This window comes from Trachypithecus francoisi, unplaced genomic scaffold (assembly GCF_009764315.1).
Source record: "Trachypithecus francoisi isolate TF-2019V2 unplaced genomic scaffold, Tfra_2.0 Lachesis_group20, whole genome shotgun sequence".
Lineage (NCBI taxonomy): Eukaryota > Metazoa > Chordata > Mammalia > Primates > Cercopithecidae > Trachypithecus > Trachypithecus francoisi.
Window position 1 is genome coordinate 13,668,783 of NW_022681466.1, and position 22,963 is coordinate 13,691,745.

At 48.7% G+C, this 22,963-nt stretch overlaps 1 protein-coding gene across 5 annotated transcripts in view; it reads right to left on the bottom strand.

Annotated features, from left to right (window-relative positions):
• Nucleotides 1-22,963, bottom strand: part of CCDC57 (coiled-coil domain containing 57) — a 137,535-nt gene that overhangs the window by 94,770 nt on the left and 19,802 nt on the right. For all 5 annotated transcript variants that reach the window (XR_004430300.1, XM_033181676.1, XM_033181674.1 and 2 more), the window contains exons 5-9: nucleotides 22,712-22,813; nucleotides 21,423-21,580; nucleotides 21,197-21,271; nucleotides 10,592-10,792; nucleotides 4,007-4,165 (exon numbers count right to left, since the gene is read on the bottom strand). Coding sequence is in view for 4 of the 5 variants with exons in the window: in XM_033181676.1 (XP_033037567.1) it covers nucleotides 4,007-4,165; nucleotides 10,592-10,792; nucleotides 21,197-21,271; nucleotides 21,423-21,580; nucleotides 22,712-22,813 (695 nt within the window). In the remaining variant the exon portion in view is untranslated. The remainder of the gene's footprint in view (nucleotides 1-4,006; nucleotides 4,166-10,591; nucleotides 10,793-21,196; nucleotides 21,272-21,422; nucleotides 21,581-22,711; nucleotides 22,814-22,963) is intronic.

Below are 22,963 nucleotides of genomic sequence, written 5' to 3' on the forward strand. Positions count from 1 at the left end.
TTTTATTTTTACAAAGGATAGTCTGATCAAAGCAAATATAATGATTCCCCTTACATAAAATATAAGAAAACCATAGTAAAAAGGAAGAGGAGGCTGGGCACGGTGGCTCACGCCTGTCATCCCAGCACTTTGGGAGGCCAAGGCGGGTGGATCATGAGGTCAGGAGTTCGAGACCAGCCTGGCCAACATGGTGAAACTCCGTCTCTACTAAAAATACAAAAATTAACTGGGTGCAATGGTGGGCGCCTGTAATCCCAGCTACTTGGGAGGCTGAGGCAGGAGAATCGCCTGAACCCAGGAGGCAGAGGTTGCAGTGAGTCGAGATCATGCCACTGCAGTCCAGCTTGGGCAACAGAGCAAGACTCCGTCTCTCAAAAAAAAAAAAAAGAAGTAGCAGAAACAGAGGTCATTCTTTGAACAGAAGCAGAAATTGAATTGAAGAGTTTTATATTATACATACAGTGGTAAATATTAAACACAGACTGTATATCTTATAAATCTCAGAACAACCATTAAACATGTAAGACAAAGAGGTTTATATAATAAGAAAACTGGAAATAAAATGAAATTCTAAAATATATTCAATGGATTTTTTTTTTTTTTTTTTTTTTGAGACGGAGTTTCGCTCTGTCGCCCAGGCTGGAGTGCAGTGGCCGGATCTCAGCTCACTGCAAGCTCCGCCTCCCGGGTTTACGCCATTCTCTCGCCTCAGCCTCCCGAGTAGCTGGGACTACAGGCGCCCGCCATCTCGCCCGGCTAGTTTTTTGTATTTTTTTAGTAGAGACGGGGTTTCACCGTGTTAGCCAGGATGGTCTCGATCTCCTGACCTCGTGATCCGCCCGTCTCGGCCTCCCAAAGTGCTGGGATTACAGGCTTGAGCCACCGCGCCCGGCCTCAATGGATTTTTTTAAAGGCAGAGAAAAAGAAACAAAGAACAGATAAGGATAATGGAACGCGAATAGACCAGGCACGGTGACTCATGCCTGCAATCCCAGCACTTTTGGGAGGCTGGGGTGGGCCCATCAGTTGAATCCAAGAGTTCGAGACCAGCCTGGGCAACAGAGCGAAACCCCGTTTCTACCAAAAATACCAAAAAATTAACCAGGCATCAGAGCACACGCCTGCAGTCCCAGCTACTCAGGAAGCTGAGGTGGGAGAATTGCTTGAACCCACCCGGGAGGTTAAGGCTGCAAGTGAGCTAAGATTGCACCACGGCACTCCAGCCTGGGTGACAGAGCAAGACCTTGTCTCAAAAAAATAAATAAATAAAATAAAATAAAGAGAATAGCAAACAGTAAGTGGAGATTTAAGCCATAATATACAAATATATCAATAATGGCATTAAATTAAATTATCTAAACCCCCTGAGGAACAGGTAGAGTGTTACACTAGATAAAAGAAGACTCAAACACAGGCCACCCACAAGCCAGGCACGGCGGCTCGCACCTGTCACCCCAACACTCTGAGAGGCCAAGGCGGGAGGATCGCTTGAGTCCAGGAGCTTGAGACCAGCCTGGGCAACATGGTAAAACCCTGTCTCTACAAAAATATAAAAATTAGTTGGGTGTGGTGGCGTGTGCCTATAATCCCAGCTACTTGGGAGGCTGAAGTGCAAGTATGAGTTGAGCCTGGGAGGTTGAGCCTGCAGTGAGCATGAGCCCTGATTGTGCCGCTGCACTCCAGCCTGGGTAACGGAGTGAGATCCCATCTCAAGAAAAAAAAAAGATGAAGCACAAGTTAAAGCAGAGGGTGGGAAACTGAAGCAGAAAAAGCTCAAGCAGCCCTGTTAATATCAGACAGAGAAGACTGTGGACAAAAGAATATTACCAGGAGGGTCAGGTGTAGTGGCTCACACCTGTAATCCCAGCACTCTGGGAGGCTGAGGCAGGAGAATTGCTTGAACCCAGGAGGTGGAGGTTCCAGTAAGCTGAGATCGTACCACCGCACGCCAGCCTGGGCGACAGAGCAAGACTCTATCTCAAAAAAAAAAAAAAAGGCCAGACGCTAACACCTGTGATCCTAGCACTTCGGGAGGCTGAGGCGAGTGGATCACCTGAGGTCAGGAGTTTGAGACCAGCCCGACCAATACTGTGAAACCCCGTCTCTACTAAAAATACAAAAAAATATTAGCTGGGCCTGGTGGTATGTGCCTGTAGTCCCAGCAACTTGGGAGGCTGAGACAGGAGAACTGCTTGAACCTGGAAGGCAGAGGTTGCAGGGAGCTGAGATCGTGCCACTGCACTCCAGCCTAGGCAACAGAGCGGGACTCTGTCTCAAAAAAAAAAAAGCACACTGGGACAGGGGCCTGACTGCGGAGGGCAGGAGGGAAGTATGTGTTTACAGAAGATTCCATAGCTTGCCTGAAGTGGTGATTATATGGCGTAGTCATCCTTTTTCACCCTGCTATAAAGAACTACCTGAGACTGGGTAATTTATAAACAAAAGAGGTTTAATTGACTCACAGTTCCACATGGCTGGGGAGGCCTCAGGAAGCTTACGACCATGGTGGAAGGCAAAGGGGAAACAAGGCACGTCTTACATGTTGGCAGGAGAAAGACAGAGTGTGGTGGGGGGAGCTGCTAAACGCTTATTTATTTATTTATTTATTTATTTTTGAGACAGAGTCTCGCTCTGTCGCCCAGGCTGGAGTGCAGTGGCGTGATTTTGGCTCATTGCAATCTCCGCTTCCCAGGTTCAAGCGATTCTCCTGCCTCAGCCTCCCGAATAGCTGGGATTACAGGCGCATGACACCACACCCGGATAATTTTTGTATTTTTAGTAGAGACAAGGTTTCACCATGTTGGCCAGGCTGGTCTCAAACTCCTGACCTCAGCTGATCCGCCTGCCTCAGCCTCCCAAAGTGCTGGGATTATAGGTGTGAACCACCACGCCCAGCCCACCAAACATTTATTTATTTATATTTTATTTTTTATTTGTTTATTCATTTTTTTGAGACAGAATCTCACTCTGCTGCCTAGGCTGGAATGCAGTGGCATGATCTGGGCTCACAACCTCCGCCTCCTGGGTTCAAGTGATTCTCCCACCTCAGCCTCTGGAGTAGCTAGGACTACAGGTGTGAGCCACCATGACTGGCTAATTTTTGTAGTTTTAGTAGAGACGGGGTTTTACCATGTTGACCAGGCTGGTCTCGAACTCCTGACCCCGTGATCCACCCACTTTAGCCTCCCAAAGTGCTAGGACTACAGGCGTGAGCCATCACACCCAGCTCACCAAACACTTTTAAACCATCAGAACTGACTCAGTATCATAAGAACAGCACGCGGGAAACCACCCCCATGATCCAATCACCTCCCATCAGGGCCCTCCCTTGACACACGGGGATTACAGTTTGAGATGAGATTTGGGGGGACATTGAGCCAAATATCATATGGCATACACATTCCTCAAAATTCATCAAGTGTAGAGTTAAAATGGATGAGTTTTAGCAAATGTATTCTGTAACAAAGTTGAATGTGTATGGGAAATAGAAGTTATCTTTGTTCAAGTAAGTGTTCATCCCAATGGATAGGAAAAACATGAGGACATGAACAATCAGACAAGACAGATGAGGAGATTCTTTGTTTTTGTTTTCCTTTTTGCAGAGATGGAGTCTCACTATGTTAACCAAGTTGGTCTCCAACTCCTGGGTTCAAGCAATCCTCCTGCTTCTGCCTCCCTAAGTGCCAGGATTATAGGTGTGAACCACCACGCCTGGCAACAGGAACTTCTCAGTGCAGGATCAAACAGCAGAAGCACCTTTATGGCTCTTATTACAGACTGAGAAACACCGTCCTCTGGCCGCACTCCCTCCAGCAGGCGGCCCCTTCTGCGTCTTCCCACACCACCCTGCGTGACTGGACATTCTATCTGTCTTGTTCACTGTCTTTCTCCCCCAAGAAAATGTGAGGCCAGGGACTCGACCTGTTCAGTTTTGAATCCTTAGTACCTACAACAGCACCTGCCCATAGGAGACACTAAATGGAAATAACTGCCTGGGGACAGTTACCTTTCAATGTCCTGCTGGGATCGGGCCACCTGTGCCTTGAGCTTCACCTCTTCTTCCTGTAGTGTCTGAATCTGAAGGTCTTTGGAGACCATCTCCTTAGACAGTTGAGCAATCTGAGCATCCCAGGCAGATTTTACAGTTGACACATCTTCACGAAGTCTAAACATGGAAGGGAAACTATGTAGATGTGGTTCTCACTCACTCAAGTTGTCTCTTACACAGCACTCCCAGCAAATACACACACACACACACATACACACACACACACACACACACACACACCCAGCTCTCAAAGGAAATCCACATCAGAGCTGAAACTTCCTGGCCTAGATGATGGAGATGGTTCTGCACAGGAAGAAGTAAGCATCCATCCACCCAACTGCCTCCATGCATGCATGCATCCCACCAACCCAGATTCCAGCTAAGCTCCTGCAGCACACCAGGCCATGTGCCAGGTTCTTGGTGTGGGGAAGGTGAGGCATGACATGCCTCCTATGCCCACAGAGCCCACAGTCATGAAGTAGCACCACCTCTGACCAACTTACCCGCATGTCCTCACCATGCCTAGCACAGCACCCCATGTGCAGAGACATTCAACACGTTTTCAAATTGCATAGTAAAATAAGGTTCTATAGAACCTATTAAACAACCTTAACAGCAGGACGCCTCTGGTACCCAAAATTGAATAAATTTCCCAAGAAAATGTTCGGGACAATATCTAGAGCTGTTAACTCAGGTAGCCACGGTACTAACCTAGGCAAGATGACACCTGCCCACTTGCATGGGCTTAGGCCTATTTCCCTAAAAGATGGGGTAGACAGCTCACAAAAGCAACTGTAACATGACACACAACAGACTTCAGATGCTCCTGCGCTGACGAACTTCCAACTGACAGTGAGAAGCAGAGGGTGAGCTGGCTGCCCCCACAGAGGCCACCCCTTGTCACAAGGGGTCAGTTAAACCCAGCATGAGTGGTGCATTCAAGCCTGGTGTTATACAGAATGGAAAAAAAAGCCACCAGTTTTGGACACATATTTTAGCACGGCTGAAAAGAGACACCATCAAAGGCATCAACATTTCCAGTCATCTCTGGCAATTCGGGCTGACACAGAGTGTCTGTCTGGGCTCCTTCCACGCGGTGCGCGGGCACCAAAGAAGTGTGTGTCTGGGCTCCTTCCACGCGGTGCGCGGGCACCGGAGAAGCACACTCGCCAGCGGCCTCGGGCTCTGGGAAGCAGCTTTATCCCTGGACCATGAGCCGCCTAATGACGAGGGCCGGCCCCACTCCCAGCATCAGGACGGTGATGCGACTCTGCCTGGGGCCTCCCGATGCACAGTCTCAGGTGTAGACAAATGGGCACGGCTGCTGAGCCCTCACTGCAGGGACAGAGGGCACCACGAGCACGAGCGGGAGGGCACCGCTCACCACAAGAGCGAAATGCTTTCTGGGAGAAGCCAAGGTGGGAGGATCACTTGAGCCCAGGAGGTCGAGGCTGCAGTGAGCCATGATCGCACTGCTGCACTCCAGCCTGGGCGACAGAATGCAACGCCTTCTCTTTCTTCTGCGTAATGGGATGGTTAAAATAAAAAAAAGAAGGCTGGACATGGTGGGCTCATGCCTGTAATGCCAGCACTTTGGGAGGCTGAGGCAGGCAGATTGCTTGAGGTCCAGGAGTTCGAGACCTGCCTGGGCAACATGGCTAAACCCTGTCTCTACTCAAAATACAAAAATTAGCCGGGTGTTGTGGCACGCACTTGTAGTCCCAGCTACCTGGGAGGCTGAGGGGGGAGGATCACTGCACTTCAGCCTGGATGACAGAGTGAGACCTTGTCACAAAAAAAAAAAAAAAGGAAGAAAAAAATGCTTTCATGTTAATCCTACAGGTTTTCTCTGTAGTTCCAAACTCCAAACCAGCACAAAACTACTGAAAACCTCATTGAGAACTACAAAGCTAGCCAGGCATGGTGGCTCACACCTACAATCCCAGCATTTGGGAGGCTGAGTGGGGAGGATCACTGAGGTCCAGGAGTTTGAGACCGTCCTGGGCAACATGGGGAGACTCCATCTCTATTTTATTTTATTTTATTTTATTTATTTATTTATTTATTTTGAGACGGAGTCTCGCTCTGTCACCCAAACTGGAGTGCAGTGGCCGGATCTCAGCTCACTGCAAGCTCCGCCTTTCGGGTTCACACCATTCTCCTGCCTCAGCCTCCCAAGTAGCTGGGACTATAGGCGCCCACCACCGAGCCCGGCTACTCTTTTGTATTTTTTAGTAGAGACGGGGTTTCACCGTGTTTGCCAGAATGGTCTCGATCTCCTGACCTTGTGATCCGCCCGTCTCAGCCTCCCAAAGTGCTGGGATTACAGGCTTGAGCCACCGTGCCCGTCCTCTATTTTATTTTTAAAAAGAAACAAAGGAACTGAAATAAATAAAGCTGTCACTTATTTCTATTTTTTTAATTAAAAATATCATTTTTTTAGAGACAGAGTCTTGCTCTGCCTTCTGAGTAGCTAGGACTATAGGTGAGCACCACCGTACCTGTCTAATTTTTTGGGGGTAGACATAGGGTCTTGTTTTGTTGCCCAGGCTCAAGTGATCCTCCTGCCTCGGCCTCCCAAAGTGCTGGGATTAGAGGTGTGAGCCACTGTGCCCAGCCGAGGTCATCATTTAATGCTAACTCATACTTGGGATCATGGGACCAGAATGACAACGGAACTCCCCAGAAGTAAACGCGGAAAGATACAAGCTTTAGAACGTAGAAGTTTGTTTCTTACTGCCAAAATAATACTGCGTACGTGTAGCAATAATTCTCAATGAGCAAAGAGTATTTATGGACAGAAAACGAAAAGACAATCAAGAACAACATTTAGCTTAAGGCTGCAAGGGGAGGCCAAGGTTAGGCGCACAGGAGTGGTGAGGCCCGGCCGCCTCGGCCCCTCTCACCTCGCACACCGACCGCAGAGGCTTCAAGTGCCCCCATGCGTGGCAGCTTCAACAACTCTGCTGGAATCTGACTCATCAAACAACAAAACAGCATGCTGAGTCAAGAGAAACTATCCTGAATAAGCCCTTAACTTCCCGGTACTGTGTAGTTCTAAGAGCCATTTCCCCCTTAAACAGGAATACAATGTGACAGAGAATTCTGTCAGTGGTGGCTCACGCCTGTAATCCCAGCACTTTGGGAGGCCAATGTGGGAGGATCACTTGGGTCCAGAAGTTTGAAACTAGTTTAGGCAACATGGAGAAACCCTGTTTCTACAAAAAATACAAAAATTAGCTGGGCGTGGTGGCGCACACCTATAGTCCCAGCTACTGGGGAGGCTGAGGCAGGAGGATCACTTGAGCCCATGAGGTCAAGGCTACAGCGAGCTGTGATACACCACTGCACTCCAGCCTAGGCAACAGAGTAAGACCCTGTCTCAAAAAAAAGAAAAAGAGGCCAGGCGCGGTGGCTCATGCCTGTAATCCCAGCACTTTGGGAGGCTGAGGTGGGCAGATCACAAGGTCAGGAGATGGAGACCATCTTGGTCAACATGGTGAAACCCCATCTCTACTAAAATACAAAAAATTAGCCGGGCATGGTGGCACATGCCTGTAATCCCAGCTACTTGGGAGGCTGAGGCAGAAGAATCACTTGAACCTGGAAGGTGGAGGTTGCTGTGAGCTGAGATCGCACCACTGCACTCCAGCCTGGTGACAGAGCAAGACTCCGTCTTAAAAAAAAAAAAAAGAAAAACAAAAACAAAAAGAAGAGAGAATTATCTGTAAAAAAAAAAAAGTGATGGAAATTTTCCTAAACAAAGAGAAAAAGCCAGTGGCTAAGTGTAGTAAATACTAGAAAATGACTCGTCTTAAGCGTCTTCAGTAAATACAGCTTCTCCATGGATCACGTCTGGAGACTGGAACTTAGTGCTAAGCACTTCACCGTGGCTGCAGTGGTGTAGCTTGTATGCATCTCACCCTGTACACCAGGCACAGGTGGAACAGGGCTGCCCATATGCCCTGGCCTGGCTCAGACACTAGAAAGGAAACGGGATTTAAAAAGAAACTAGTGGCTGGGCGAGGTGACTCACGCCTGTAATCCCAGCACTTTGGGAGGCTGAGGTGGGTGGATCACCTGAGGTCAGGAGTTCGAGACCAACCTGGTCAACATGGTGAAACCCTGTCTCTACCAAAAATACAAAAATTGGCCAGGGGTGGTGGCAGATGCACCTATAATCCCAGCTACTCGGGAGGCAGAGGCAGGAGAATTGCCTGAACTCAGGAGGCGGAGGCTGCAGTGAGCTGAGATCACACCACAGTACTCCAGCCTAGGTGACAGAGTGAGACTCCGTCTCAGAAAAACAAAATCGAAACAAAAAAGGAACTAATGAATGAGTGAATGCTTGGGCTGCTGCTGGGAATGTGGTGCAGCCACTGGAAAGCAGAAATGTGGCTCCTCAAAAGCTAAACACAGAATTAGATGATCCAGAAATTCCACTCTGCATCTGTGCACAGAAGAATGGGAAGCACAGTCTCAAAGATAAATTTGTAACCGAGGCTCACGGCAGTATTTTTTTTTTTTTTTTGAGATGGAGTCTCGCTCTGTCGCCCAGGCTGGAGTGCAGTGGCCGGATCTCAGCTCACTGCAAGCTCCGCCTCCCAGGTTCACGCCATTCTCCTGCCTCAGCCTCCCGAATAGCTGGGACTACAGGCGCCCGCCACCACGCCCGGCTAGTTTTTTGTATTTTTTAGTATAGGGATGGGGTTTCACCATGTTAGCCAGGATGGTCTCGATCTCCTGACCTCGTGATCCGCCCATCTCGGCCTCCCAAAGTGCTGAGATTACAGGCTTGAGCCACCGCGCCCGGCCGGCAGTATTATTCTTAAGAACCAAAAGATAGAAACAACTCACACGTCTATCAACGGATGGACGAATAAACAAAACATGGTCCATCCAGACAATGGAATATGGCTCAGCCTTAAAAAGGAAGGAAATTCGGCCCGGCGCAGTGGCTCACACCTGTAATCCCAGCACCGTAGGAGGCCAAGGCGGGTGGATCACGAGATCAGGAGATCACCAGGTTAACCATCCTGGCTAACACGGTGAAACCCTGTCTCCACTTAAAAAAATACAAAAAAATTAGCCAGGCATGGTGTGGGTGCCTGTAGTCCCAGCTACTTGGGAGGCTGAGGCAGGAGAATGGCGTGAACTCAGGAGGCAGAGCTTGCAGTGAGCCGAGATCACACCACTGTACTCCAGCCTGGGCGACAGAGTGAGACTCCGTTTCAAAAAAAAAAAAAAAGGAAGGAAATTCAGACTTAATGCCACTAAACTGTACACTGTAAAATGGTCAAGATAAGGCTGGGCACAGTCTTATGTCTGTAATCCCAGCACTTTGGGAGGCGGAGGCAGGTGGATCATCTGAGGTCAGGAGTTCGAGACCACCCTGGTCAACATAAGAGAAAACCTGTCTCTACTAAAAATACAAAAATTAGCTGGGTGTGGTGGTACACGCCTGTAATCCCAGCTACTCGGAAGGCTGAGGCAAGAGAACTGCTTGAACCTGGGAGGCAGAAGTTGCAGTGAGCCGAGATCGCGCCACTGCACTCCAGCCTAGGTAGCAGAGCCAGACTCCATCTCAAAAAAAAAAAAAAAAAAAGGCCGGGCGCGGTGGCTCAAGCCTGTAATCCCAGCACTTTGGGAGGCCGAGACGGGCGGATCACGAGGTCAGGAGATTGAGACCATCCTGGCTAACACAGTAAAACCCTGTCTCTACTAAAAAAAAAATACAAAAAACTAGCCGGGCGAGGTGGCGGCGCCTGTAGTCCCAGCTACTCGGGAGGCTGAGGCAGGAGAATGGCGTAAACCCGGGAGGCGGAGCTTGCAATGAGCTGAGATCCGGCCACTGCACTCCAGCCTGGGCGACAGAGCGAGACTCCGTCTCAAAAAAAAAAAAAAAAAGACACCACAATTTAAAAATTCAGAGAAAAGGAATGAAATTCTGACACATGTTAAAATGTGTGCAAACTTTGAGGACATTATGCCAAGTGAAACCAGCGAGTCCCAAAAGGACAAATACTGCATGATTCCCATTTACAGGAGGTCCCCAGCCTGGTTGCACCCACAGAGGCAGCAAGTAGAATGGAGGTGGCCAGGGGCGGGCGGGACTCGCCGGGAGCTGGCAGGGGTTGGGGGGCAGCTGGCGGGGGTCAAGGAGGCATTGGTGTGTACTGGGAAGATGGAAAGTTCTGGAGATGACAGTGGTGATGGTTTCACAACAATGTGAATGTGCCTAATGCCACTGCCACTGATCTGTACACTAAGAAATGGCTACAATGGCAAATTTTATGTTATGCATATCTTACTATAAACAGATGAATGCATACATACATAGAAACTACACAATATCAAAACTAAAGAAAAGGCAAAAAACAAAACCAAAAAGCCTGGTTAAGAAAAGTGACTGAGAGCTACAGAAGCCACTCCCTGTCTGCTGCCTGGCCCACTTTCCTGTAGTCTGGCACCAGTGGGCCCAGGTCAGTACAGCCACAGCCGTCCCTGCCCTCACCTTCTGGGTGGAGCCAGGCACATACTCACTGGTCAATGGCAGCATCCTTCTCCTTGGCCGTGTGGGCCTGCCTCCACTCTGCCCTGCGGAGCTGTGCCTCCAGGGTCTCGCAGTGGGCCTGCAGCTCCAGAACGCTGGCCTTCAGCTCCCGCAGCTGCTCCACATGGGCTCCCTTCACCGCCACCAGCACCGCGTCCTTCTCCCTGGCTAGACGGTCGAGCTCCTCATGCCTGAAACAGTGAGCGTCCCATGGTGCTCACCCAGCCCCCAACACCCAGGCCCCAGACCCTCTTTGGAGGCATTCATTACCCTGCCTCGTGCACAGGTGCTGCTATATGTCTGCCTCAAGGCTTTGCAGCAACCACCTGGCCACCTGTTCCTCATTCCTTGCAGGCTAACATGGACCAAGGCCCCTGGCCTGCCCTCCAGAGCCCACAGCCCCCCCGGAGAAGCACACCAAAAGGAGGTGCATAGAGCACAGTTTGACCCGACCAACCTGTGAAAGCAAAAAAAGGTAGATGCTCATTGCTTTGTCTCCTGGCAGCCAGCCAGGTCTACTGAGCCACACTGCACCCAGCCTATTTATTTTCCAGTTAGAGGCAAAGTCTTGCTGTGTTGCCCAGCCTGGCCTTGAACTCAAGCAATCCTCTTACCTCAGCTTCCCAAGTAATTGGGCTTACAGGCCACACCACTTTGCCTGGCAAAAATCTTTTACTTTAAAAATATTATGTTAGAAGCCGGGCACGGTGGCTCACGCCTATAACCAAAGCACTTTGGGAGGCCGAGGTAGGTGGATAGCTTAAGCCCAGGAGTTGAAGACCATCAGCGTGGGCAATATGACAAAACACCCTCTATGAAAAATACAAAAATTAGCCTTTGTGGTGGCAGGCACCCATAGTCCCAACTACTCGTGGGGCTGAGGTGGGAGGACCACTGGAGTATGGGAGGTTGAGGCTGCAGTGAGCCGTGATGGTGCCACTGCACTCTAGCCTGAGTGACACAGTGAGACCCTGTCTCAAAACAAACCACTGCGCTCCAGCCTGGGTGACACAGTGAGACCCTGTCTCAAAACAAACCACATTAGCAAAAGGACTAAATAAATAAATATTTTAAAAAGATTTACGTGTTGGTTTTCTACCCTGAGCATATTAGGCTCTACTAAGTGGAGTGCTATCAGGTATATGTAACGCTATGGAAGCCATCTCAGTGACGTCTTTGATCTAACCCTACCAGGACTGAGAGAGTGAACAGCTCTGCTGACTGGTTTCAGGCCCCTTGGCAAAGCCAACCCCAGCTCTCTGCTTCCACCAAGTTGGAAAAGCTCATTCAATTATCAGCTGATGGATGATTTAAAATCATTCTTGGCTGGGCACAGTGGCTCACGCCTGTAATCCCGGCACTTTAGGGGGCCAAGGAGAGCAGATCGCTTGAGGTCAGCAGTTCGAGACCAGCCTGGCCAACACGGTGAAACCCAGTCTCCACTAAAAAAATTCAAAAATTAGCCAGGCATGGTAGTGCATCCCTGTAATCCCAGCTACTCAGGAGGCTGAGGCAGGAAAATCGCTTAAACCCAGGAGGCAGGGGTTGCAGTGACCCGAGATCACACCACTGCACTCCAGCCTGGGCAAAAGAGACTCTGTTTCAAAATAAATAAGTAGGCTGGGCACAGCGGCTCACCCCTATAATCCCAGCACTTTGGGAGGCTGAAGCAGGTGGATCATGAGATCAGGAGTTCAAGACCAGCCTGGCCAATATGGTGAAACCCCGTCCTATTAAAAATACAAAGAATTTAGCCAGGCGTGGTAGCACATGCCTGTAACCCCAGCTCCTTGGGAGGCTGAGGCAGGAGAATTGCTTGAATCCAGGAGGCGGAGGTTGCAGTGAGCCGAGATCGTGCCACTGCACTCCAGCCTGGGTGACAGAGCGAGACTCCGTCTCAAAATACATACATACATACATACATACATACATACAAACATACACATAAAATAATTCTTGAGGGGAAGTCACCAGTTGGTCGTTGGCATATAACTTGGAAGTAGTTCAGAGAACGTGTGATGTTGCCATAAGGGGCTCCACTCCCGTCTGATCATGCATGTGAGGGTCAGGCTCTCACAAACTGACTTGGGGGAAGCCCCACAGGTCTCAGTAGAAGGAGCCTTCCCAATAATATTTTACATTTTACTTAACGATTACTGAATTTTATGGCATCTTGTATTGTTTTAGCAGATGTATACCAATAATTACGAGAGTATCTTAATTAAAAGCCTTTCTGAACACTTGGAGCCTTGTGACCCCAGCAAATTTTATTTTTAGTTTATATGACCATATCTAGTATATACTATATCATATAATTTATATGACTATTTTGTTGTTACAGATGATTGACTTCAAATGTATTCAAACACAAAAAATATATTCGTATAAGATTCTGTGGGGAAGAGGGATGGAAATAGTTCAAGGGGAAAAAGGAATGATGTACATTTTCTGACGGCTACAGCAAGGCTGGTTCAGGTAGTTTTCTGAGATCGATGACAGTGGTGTTTTGTTTTGGTTTTTGAGATGCAGTCTGTCTCTTTAGCAGACTTCACCATGTGGGCCAGGCTGGTCTCGAACTCCTGACCTCAAGTGATCCACTTGCCTTGGCCTCCCAAAGTGCTAGGATTACAGGAGTGAGCCACCGGCCTTGTTAGTGGATATTAAATCACTATGGTATTTAGATTAGAATTTATTATTATTATTTTTTTGAGTCTCACTGTTACCTAAGCTGAAATGCACTGGTGTGAGCTTGGCTCACTGCAACCTTGACCTCCCATGCTCAGGGGATCCTCCTGCCTCAGCCTCCCAAGTAGCTGGGACCACATAAGTGTACCACCACACCCGGCTAATTTTTTAAAAAATTATTTGTAGAGACAGGATCTCCCCATGTTGCCCAGGCTGGTCTCAAACTCCCGAGCTCAAGGGATTCTCCTGCCTCAGCCTCCGAAAGTGCTACGATTACAAGTGTAAGCCATTGTGTCCCGCCTACATTAGAAACATTCTAAAGTAGGAGTAGTTGGAGCTGAGAAATAAGAAAAATTATTTTAATTTTTAAAAATAAATATTTTATTTATTTTTTGAGACAGAATCTTGCTCTGTCACCTAGGCTGGAGTGCAGTGGCATGATTTCAGCTCACTGCAACCTCCGCCTCCCGGGTTCAAGCAGTTCTCATGCCTCATCCTCCCTAGTAGCTGGGATTACAGGCACACACCACTACACCAGGCTAATTTTTGTATTTTTAGTAGAGAAGGGGTTTCACCACGTTAACCAGAATGGTCTCCGTCTCCTGACCTCGTGATACGCCCGCCTCGGCCTCCCAAAGAGCTGGGATTACAGGCATAAGTCACTGTACCCAGCCTAAAAATAAATATTTTAAAGAGTGACTGAACAGTTTTATTTATTAATACTAGAAATTACACTCATTTTCAACAATAGTTAACCCTTGAACAACAGGAGTTTGAACTGCAGGGATCCACTTATACAAGAATTATTTTCAATACATATATTGGAAAAATGTTTTTGGAGTTTTGTGACAATTTGAAAAAGTTCTTAGACTATGTACCTTAAAATATTGAAAAAGTTAAATTGTCATGAAACCATAAAATATATATACTAATTTTATCATTTACTACCATAAAATATACACACATCTATTTTTTTTTTTTTTTTTTGAGACGGAGTCTCGCTCTGCCCCGCCCAGGCTGGAGTGCAGTGGCCGAGTCTCAGCTCACTGCAAGCTCCGCCTCCTGGGTTTACGCCATTCTCCTGCCTCAGCCTCCCAAGCAGCTGGGACTACAGGCGCCCGCCACGTCGCCCGGCTAGTTTTTTGTATTTTTTAGTAGAGACGGGGTTTCACCATGTTAGCCAGGATGGTCTCGATCTCCTGACCTCGTGATCCGCCCGTCTCGGCCTCCCAAAGTGCTGGGATTACAGGCTTGAGCCACCGCGCCCGGCCTACACACATCTATTTTTAAAAGTTAAAATATATCAAAATGTATCAAAATGTATGCACACAAACACTTACAGGCCTTACACTGGGCTATTTGGAGTCTAGGGAAATGTAAACAAACAGAAGATGCACTATTAAACAACTGCACACAGTTAACTCAGTCTGAACCACACCACGGTGGTCATTTCGTAGCCACTGCATTTCCTGTTATTATGGTGAGCTAAAGTGTTTCCAGTATCTGCTTAAAACACCATGTGACACGGCCGGGCATGGTGGCACTTTGGGAGGCCAAGGCAGGCAGATCACCTGAGGTCGCGCGTTCGGGACCAGCCCGATGAACACGGAGAAACCCTGTCTCTACTAAAAATATAAAAATTAGCCAGGCATGGTGGCGCGCACCTGTAATCCCAGCTACTGGGGAGGCTGAGGCAGGATAATCACTAGAACTCGGGAGGCGAAGGCTGTAGTGAGCTGAGATCGTGCCACTGCATTCCAGCCTGGGTGATAAGAGCGAAACTCCATCTCAAAAAAAAAAAATGAGACACTAATGAGACACTAATCATCTCCGTGTGAGCAGTCTGTCTCTCCAGTAAATTGCATATCCCAGTATAGAGTGACATCTCAAGGTTCTTCATATCCCAGTATAGAGTGACATCTCAAGGTTCTTACCTATTTCTCATTGTGTTTAGTAATACTGTAAACCTTCAATAATACCATGGGATCTATGCAAAGGGCCACCCGTGATGCTGGAAGTGAGCAGAGGAAAGTCATGCATTTACAAGACAGGTCTGCAGCTGCTGGACGTTCTAAAACACATTAATCCAGTCTGCGTGTGGTGGCTCGCCCCTGTAATCGCAGCACTTTGGGAGGCCGAGGTGCCTGGACCACTTGAGGACAAGAGTTTGAGACCAGCCTGGCCAGCATGGCGAACTCCATCTCTGCTAAAAATACAAAAATTAGCCAGGTGTAGTGGTGCACATCTGTACTCCCAGCTACTTGGGAGGCTGAGGCACGAGGATCACTTGAACTCCAGAGGCAGAGGCTACAGTGAGCTGAGACTGCATCACTGCACCACCTGCCTGGGCAGCAGAGAGGCTCTCCAAAAAAAGTTATTTTGATAATGGACAATGCCTCTTGCCACCCAGAACCCATGAGTTCAACAGCAAGGCGTTGACATGGTCTGCTTGCCCCCAGACACAATGCCTCTAATTTAGCCTTTATCAGAGGCCATATGGAACTTAAGGCTCACTACACATGGCGCTCTTTGGAGAGGATGTCAATGCTGTGGCCGAAAACCCCACAGAGAGAAGAACACCTTGAAAGCCTGGCAGGTTTCCACCACTGAAGCCATCATTGCTATAGAAAAAGCCACGGAAGTCATCAAGCCCCAAATAATAAATTCCTGATGAAGAAAGCCATGTCTAGATGTCGTGCCTGACTTCACAGGATGTCCAATGGTGCCAATCAAGTAAATCATGGGATCAATTGCAATATGGCAAAAAAAAAAAAAAAAGGTCAGGGTGCGGGGTGAAGGATTTCACAGCACGGATCTTGGAGAAACCCCAGAGCTGACCCCACAGCAGAGGAATGAATGGGGTACAACTCAATGGGGACAAGTGCTTCCGAACCGGTGCCAGACGATGAGGAAACAGATACAGAAGCAGTGCCAGAAAAGAAACCGACATCAGACAGACACTCCTGCAGAAGGGCTCCCACCACTCATGCCTGCCTTGATTTTTTACCACGTGGAACTGTCTATGACACGGGCACTGAGACTCAAGTGTGAAAGTGGGATTGGCACTGTATAGAAACCTTTTTAGAGAAAGGAAAAAGTAAAAAAGTCAGACAGAATTACAATGTATTTCTGTCAAGTTACACCAAGGGTGCCTGCCTCTGCTGCGCTCCCTTCCACCTCCTCCACCTCTGTCTCCTCCTCCTCAACCTCCTCAATGTGAAGATGATGAGGATGAAGAGCTATAGGATGATCCGCTTTGGCCGGGCTCGGTGGCTCAAGCCTGCAATCTCAGCACTTTGGGAGGCCAAGACGGGTGGATCACGAGGTCAGGAGATTGAGATATCCTGGCTAACACGGTGAAACCCCGTCTCTACTAAAAAATACAAAAAACGGCCGGGCGCGGTGGCTCAAGCCTGTAATCCCAGTACTTTGGGAGGCCGAGATGGGCGGATCACGGGGTCAGGAGATCGAGACCATCCTGGCTAACACGGTGAAACCCCGTCTCTACTAAAAATACAAAAACTAGCCGGGCGAGGTGGCGGGCACCTGTAGTCCCAGCTCCTCGGGAGGCTGAGGCAGGAGAATGGCGTAAACCCGGGAGGCGGAGCTTGCAGTGAGCTGAGATCCGGCCACTGCACTCCAGTCCGGGCGACAGAGCGAGACTCCGCCTCAAAAAAAAAAAAAAAAAAATACAAAAACTAGCCGGGCGAGGTGGCGGGCGCCTGTAGACCCAGCTACTGGGGAGGCTGAAGCAGGAAAATGGTGTAAACCCGGGAGGCGGAGCTTGCAGTGAGCTGAGATCCGGCCACTGCACTCCAGCCTGGGCGACAGAGCGAGACCCTGTCTCAAGAAAAAAAAAAAAAAAAAAAAAAAAAGATGATCCACTTCCACTTAACAAACAGTAAACATATTTTCTAAGATTTCTTTTTAGACAGGATCTCACTTTGTCACCCAGGCTAGAGTGCTGTGGCACCATCTCGGCTCACTGCAGGCTCAACCTCCCAGATTCAAGTGATCCTCCTGCCTTAAGCCCCCTAGTAGCTGGGACTACAGGTGTAAGCCATCACACCTAATTTTTTATATTTTTTGTAGAGAAGGGGTTTTGCCATGTTGCCTAGGCTGGTCTTGAACTCCCAAGCTGAAGCAATCCACCTGCCTTGGCCTTCCAAAGTACTAGGATTAAAGGTGTGAGCCACAGTGCCCAACCTACTTCTACTTTTTTATTACTTTCTTTTTTCTTCTTTTTGTTTTTTGAGACAGAGTCTCACTGTGTCGCCCAGGCTGGAGTGCAGTGGCGCAATCTCGGCTCAGTGAAACCTCCACCTCCCGAGTTCAAGTGATTCTCCTGCCTCAGCCTGCCAAGTAGCTGGGATTACAGGTGTGTACCACCATGCCCAGCTAATTTTATATTTTTAGTAGAGACGGGTTTCACCATGTTGACCAGGCTGGTCTCGAACTTCTGACATAAAGCAATCCATCTGCCTCGGCCTCCAAAGTGTTGGGATTACAGGCATGAGCCACTGTGCCTGGCCTCTTATGATTTTCTGTTTTTTTCTTTTCATTTTTTTTTTTTTTTTGAGATGGAGTCTCACTCTGTCACCCAGGCTGCAGTGCAGTGGCGCGCCATTTTGGGTCACTGCAATCTCCACCTCCTGGATTCAAGCGATTCTCCTGCCTCGGTCTCCCAAATATCTGGGATTACAGGCGTGCACCACTACGCCCGGCCAATTTTGTATTTTTCGTAGAGATGGGGTTTCACCATGTTGGTCAGGCTGGTCTCGAACTCCTGACCTCAAGTGATCCCCCTGACTCGGCCTCCCAAAGTGCTGTGTGATTTTCTTAATGACATTTTCTTTCCTCTAGCTAACATTACTTTAAGAATCAGCATAGAATACACATAACATGCCCAATGTGTGTTAATCAACTGTATTATCAGTAAGGCTTCTGGTCAACAGTAGGTTCTTAGTAGTTAAGTTTTTGGGGAGTGAAAAGTTATATGTGAATTTTTGACCGCATGGGGCTAGATGCCCCTAACCCCCTCATTGTTTAAGCAACAACTGTATTTCAATTTATGATTTTGAAATATGCTAGGTGTAGACTTAAAAACACACGAAGAGAAACAGTGTCTGTCCAGCTTCGTCATGGCCGTACGGTGCAGCTAAGCAAGCAGTCCTCCACCACTGCCATCTGCTCTGTGTCTATTTGGGCTCGACTCTGCCTTGGTTTCCTCATCTAGATATGAGAACCCTGATGGGTGCCCTCACAACGCGAGCCAGCTGAGGGCACAACCCTCTCTCACCACCACCAGTAGGGTCTGCACAGCAGGCTGGAAAGCAGCTTCCCACTGCAGATCTGATTAGAAATAGCAAAGACAGTGTCCTTGAAGTTCTTCTCGATTTATACAAACTGCACAAATATCATGTCAATAAAAGATGCAAGAAAATGCACCTGAGTCACTGTCCATCACCCGTTGTGATTACACAGTATCTTCCTAAGCAGCCTATGTGTTTTTTATTTATAGTCACAACGTTTCTTCAGAAAAGAAAAAGGAAATGACCTGCGGGAGCTGACACAGAGGCTGCCCCTGTGCAGGTTCATGGGGTCCCACTGAAGGCACCCAGGCCCAGGATCCTCCCAGCTGAACTCACTGACCTCCCCTACCAGACCCCATGGCCTAAGCTCCCCTCCTGAGCAAAGCTGCCCCACCTGGCCCTGTCCTCTCAGAGCCTGCCTGGCTCCATCCCATCTTGACCTCACTGCCTTTCAGCTTGTAAGGTGGATTCTCCAATTGCTTCGCCAGGGCCACTGCCCCGGGACCACCATGATGGCTACTTTCTGGGTATCCCATGATACCCGGCAATGCCAGGCACACGGAGAACCTGCTGCTGCTCTGCCTGGGGTCACATGACCCACACTGAGTAACAAAAACCATTTCTTTTTTTTTTTTGAGACGGAGTCTCGCTCTGTCGCCCAGGCTGGAGTGCAGTGGTGCGATCTTGGCTCACTGCAAGCTCCGCCTCCTGGGCTCACACCATTCTCCTGCCTCAGGCTCCCGAGAAGCTGGGACTACAGGCACCCACCACCTCGCCCGGCTAATTTTTTTTTTTTGTATTTTTAGTAGAGATGGGGTTTTACCGTGTTAGCCAGGATGGTCTCGATCTCCCATCCTCGTGATCCACCCGCCTCAGCCTCTCAAAGTGCTGGGATTACAGGCGTGAGTCACCGCTCCTGGCCCAATAAAAACCATTTCAACAGGAAAAGGGCTCTTTAAAACTTGATAGTTATAGATCCAAGGGAAGAAAATTCTTTACCCACAACAGTTTAAAAAATAAAGGTTACTGTATCACCAAAGTAGAATGGCTATAATCTAAAACTGATTAACTCGTTAGTAAGTAAAGCCTTGAAGTTTTAAAAGTTAATATCTAACTTAGGTGTTAACTAATTAATTAATTTTTGATTTTTTGATTTTTTGATAGGGAGTCTTGCTCTGTCATCAGGCTGGAGTGCAGCAGCGTGGTCTTGGCTCACTGCAACTTCCACCTCCCGGGTTCAAGAGATTCTCTGCCTCAGCCTCCTGAGTAGCTGGGATTACAGGCACGCACCACCATGCCCAGCTAATTTTTGTATTTTTAGTAGAGACGGGGTTTCACCATGTATGTTGGTCAGGCTGGTCTCGAATTCCTGACCTCAAGTGATTCACCCGCCTCGGCCTCCCAACATGCTGGGATTACAGGCCTGAGCCACCACGCCTGGCCAGGTGTTAAAAATTGTGTGTTTTGTTTTGTTTTGTTTTGCTTTTGAGACAGGGTCTCATTCTGTGGCCCAGGCTGGAGTACAGTGGCACAATCATGGCTCACTGCAGCCTCAATCTCCCGGGCTCAGATGAGCTTCCCACTCCACCTAGTCTAAGTTTTACGTTTTACAGCACTAAGAAGTCTAAACACCACTCAAAAAGTCCAAAGCAGGGGCATAAACAGAAATCCAAAGCAAGGCTGAGTGTGGTGGCTCATGCCTATAATCGCAGCATTTTGGGATGCCAAGGAGGTGGGTGGGTCATTTGAGGCTAAGAGTTCAAGCCCAGCCTGGCCAACATGGTGAGACCCTGTCTCTACTAAAAATGCAAAAATTAGCCAGGCATGGTGGTGCCCGCCTATAGTACCAGTTACTTGGGAGGCTCAGACATGAGAATTGTTTGAACCTGGGGTTTGGTGGGGAGATTACAGTGAGCCAAGATTGTACCACAGCAATCCAGCCTGGGCACAGAGCAAGACCCTTCTCAAAAAAAAAAAAGAAAGAAAGAAAGAAAAAGAAAGAAAAGAAAAGAAAAGAAGGAAGGAAGAAAGGAAAAGAAAGAAAGAGGGCCGGGCGTGGTGGCTTACACCTGTAATCCCTGCACTTTGGGAGGCCGAGGGTGGCGCATCACGAGGTCAGTAGATCGAGACCATCCTGGCTAACACGGTGGAACCCCGTCTCTACTAAAAATACAAAAAATTAGCCGGGCGCGGTGGCGGGCGCCTGTAGTCCCAGCTACTCAGGAGGCTGAGGCAGGAGAATGGCGCGAACCCGGGAGGTGGAGCTTGCACTGAGCAAAGATCACGCCACTGCACTCCAGCCTGGGAGACAGAGTGAGACTCTGCCTCAAAAAAAAAAAAGAAAGAAAAGAAAAGAAAGAAAGACAGAAAAAAGAGAGAGAGAGAGAGAGAGAAAGAAAAGAAAAGAAAGAAAGGAAAAAAAAAAAAAAAAGAAAAGAAAAGAAAAGAGAAACAAAGAAATGCAAAGCAGTGGGCTCCCAGGCCCCAACCCCTGGAGTGGGACCCTCTGCTCCCTGGGGCGTCAGCACAATGGTTCCACTTCCCTCCTCTCCTGGGAGCACTGACATGCAGCACGATGTTGGGAGGCAAAACACTCACTTCCTCTTAAATGTTTCCTCTTCCTTCTTCCTGGTTAGCTGCACAGAGTGAAGTTTATCCTCTAAGTCCTTTACCCTGAAAAAAAACAAATATTTGTGGAAGGAGCAAGTGAGATGAAAGCAAAGGCCAGCCTGGAATGAGCAGAAAAGGTAGAATCCCCCAGACTCTGGTCCTGGCCTGCGAGGCTGCCACAGAGCAGGCCTCAGGAGATGAAGGACTCACGCACCGGGCGCAGTTCATGGCCTCCAGGTCCCGGAGCTCCGCGGCTCGACTCTGGAGCTTCCTCTCCAGCTCGGCGTTGGTGGCCTCTGCCCTCTGCAGACTCTCTGCAGCCTTTGTCCCGGCTTCCTTCAGAGCCTCCAGCTCTTTGTGCAGTAGTTTAACCTTTGAATGATAAAAAAGAGTTCAAAATGAGGCGATAATTAGAAGACACTGAGGCATTAGGGTACATATTGCCATTTTATCAGGATTGGGAGGGAGAAGAAAAATGAAAATTCAAGAAGCAAAGAAGCAGTAAAAGAGTGAGAATGTCCTAACACAACTCAAATGAGACTCAATGACTTTTTTTTTTTTTTTTTTTGAGACAGAGTCTCGCTCTGTTGCCCAGGCTGGAGTGCAATGGCGCGATCTCGGCTCACTACAACCTCCCCTTCCTGGGTTCAAGCAATTCTCCTGCCTTAGCCTCATGAGTAGCTAGGATTACAGGCATCCACCATCACACCCAACTAATTTTTGTATTTTTAGTAGAGACAGGGTTTCCCCATGTTGGCCAGGCTGGTCTCGAACTCCTGACCTCAGGTGATCCACCTGCCTCAGCCTCCCAATGTGCTGGGATTACAGGTATGAGCCACCGCACCTGGCCTTCACTGACCCCCCTGACAGCACTCAGTACCCCACCAAAATCAGTCCATTAGGGTGCCCTAATACCCTAATTGGTCCAAGCCCAACAGACCAATTTAATTGCACTTCATTTCTTAGCACATAATTTGCACGTTATTTAAACAAGGAAATTAAACACAAAGCCAGGGGTCTAGGAAGGGGCTCGGTGCTGAGCAAGCCACTCGAGCTGCACACTGAGCTCTTCGGTACCTTCCCGGGCCTGTTTCCCAGCCTGTAAGCCACGGGTGGTGACGATGGCTGCTGCACCCAAGTCAGCCGACATGAGGACCGGGCTGCGCCCGGCCTGGCAGGCATTGAGACTCAGCTCTTGCTTTTCCTACTGATCTGCGTATTATGATGCCACCACGGGCAGGTATCCAGGACTGTGATCAACTCACACAGCAGATGGGGGCAGAGGTGAACTGGCACCCAGTGCCCACCTTTGATGGGAGTGCCCACCCTGTCATGGGGCACAGGGCATCCACATGGCCCACCTGCTTGCCGGTCTGGAACTCCTGGGCCCAAGGGATCTTCTTGCCTTGACCTCCCAAAGTGCTGGGATTACAGGTGTGAGCTACCACACCTGACCAAGGAAAAACCAAAAAACCTTCAAGACCCAAGGGTGTCCCCAGTTACCTTGAGCTCCTGGGACAAGGCTGTGTTGCTCATGCTGTCAGTCTGCAGACGGAATTCATGCTCCCTCTTCTGCATTTTCAATTCAAACTCCAGCCGCAGTTCCTGGAACAAATAGGTTTCATGGTGAAAGAACAGTGGGAACCCAGCAAAGACCCCCACCCATGTCCTGGGAGGTGGGATCCAGAGGTGAGCAGGACACAGTGGTCAACAGAGAAGGACCACACACACTGTCGAGGAGAGAAGCTGGGGTCA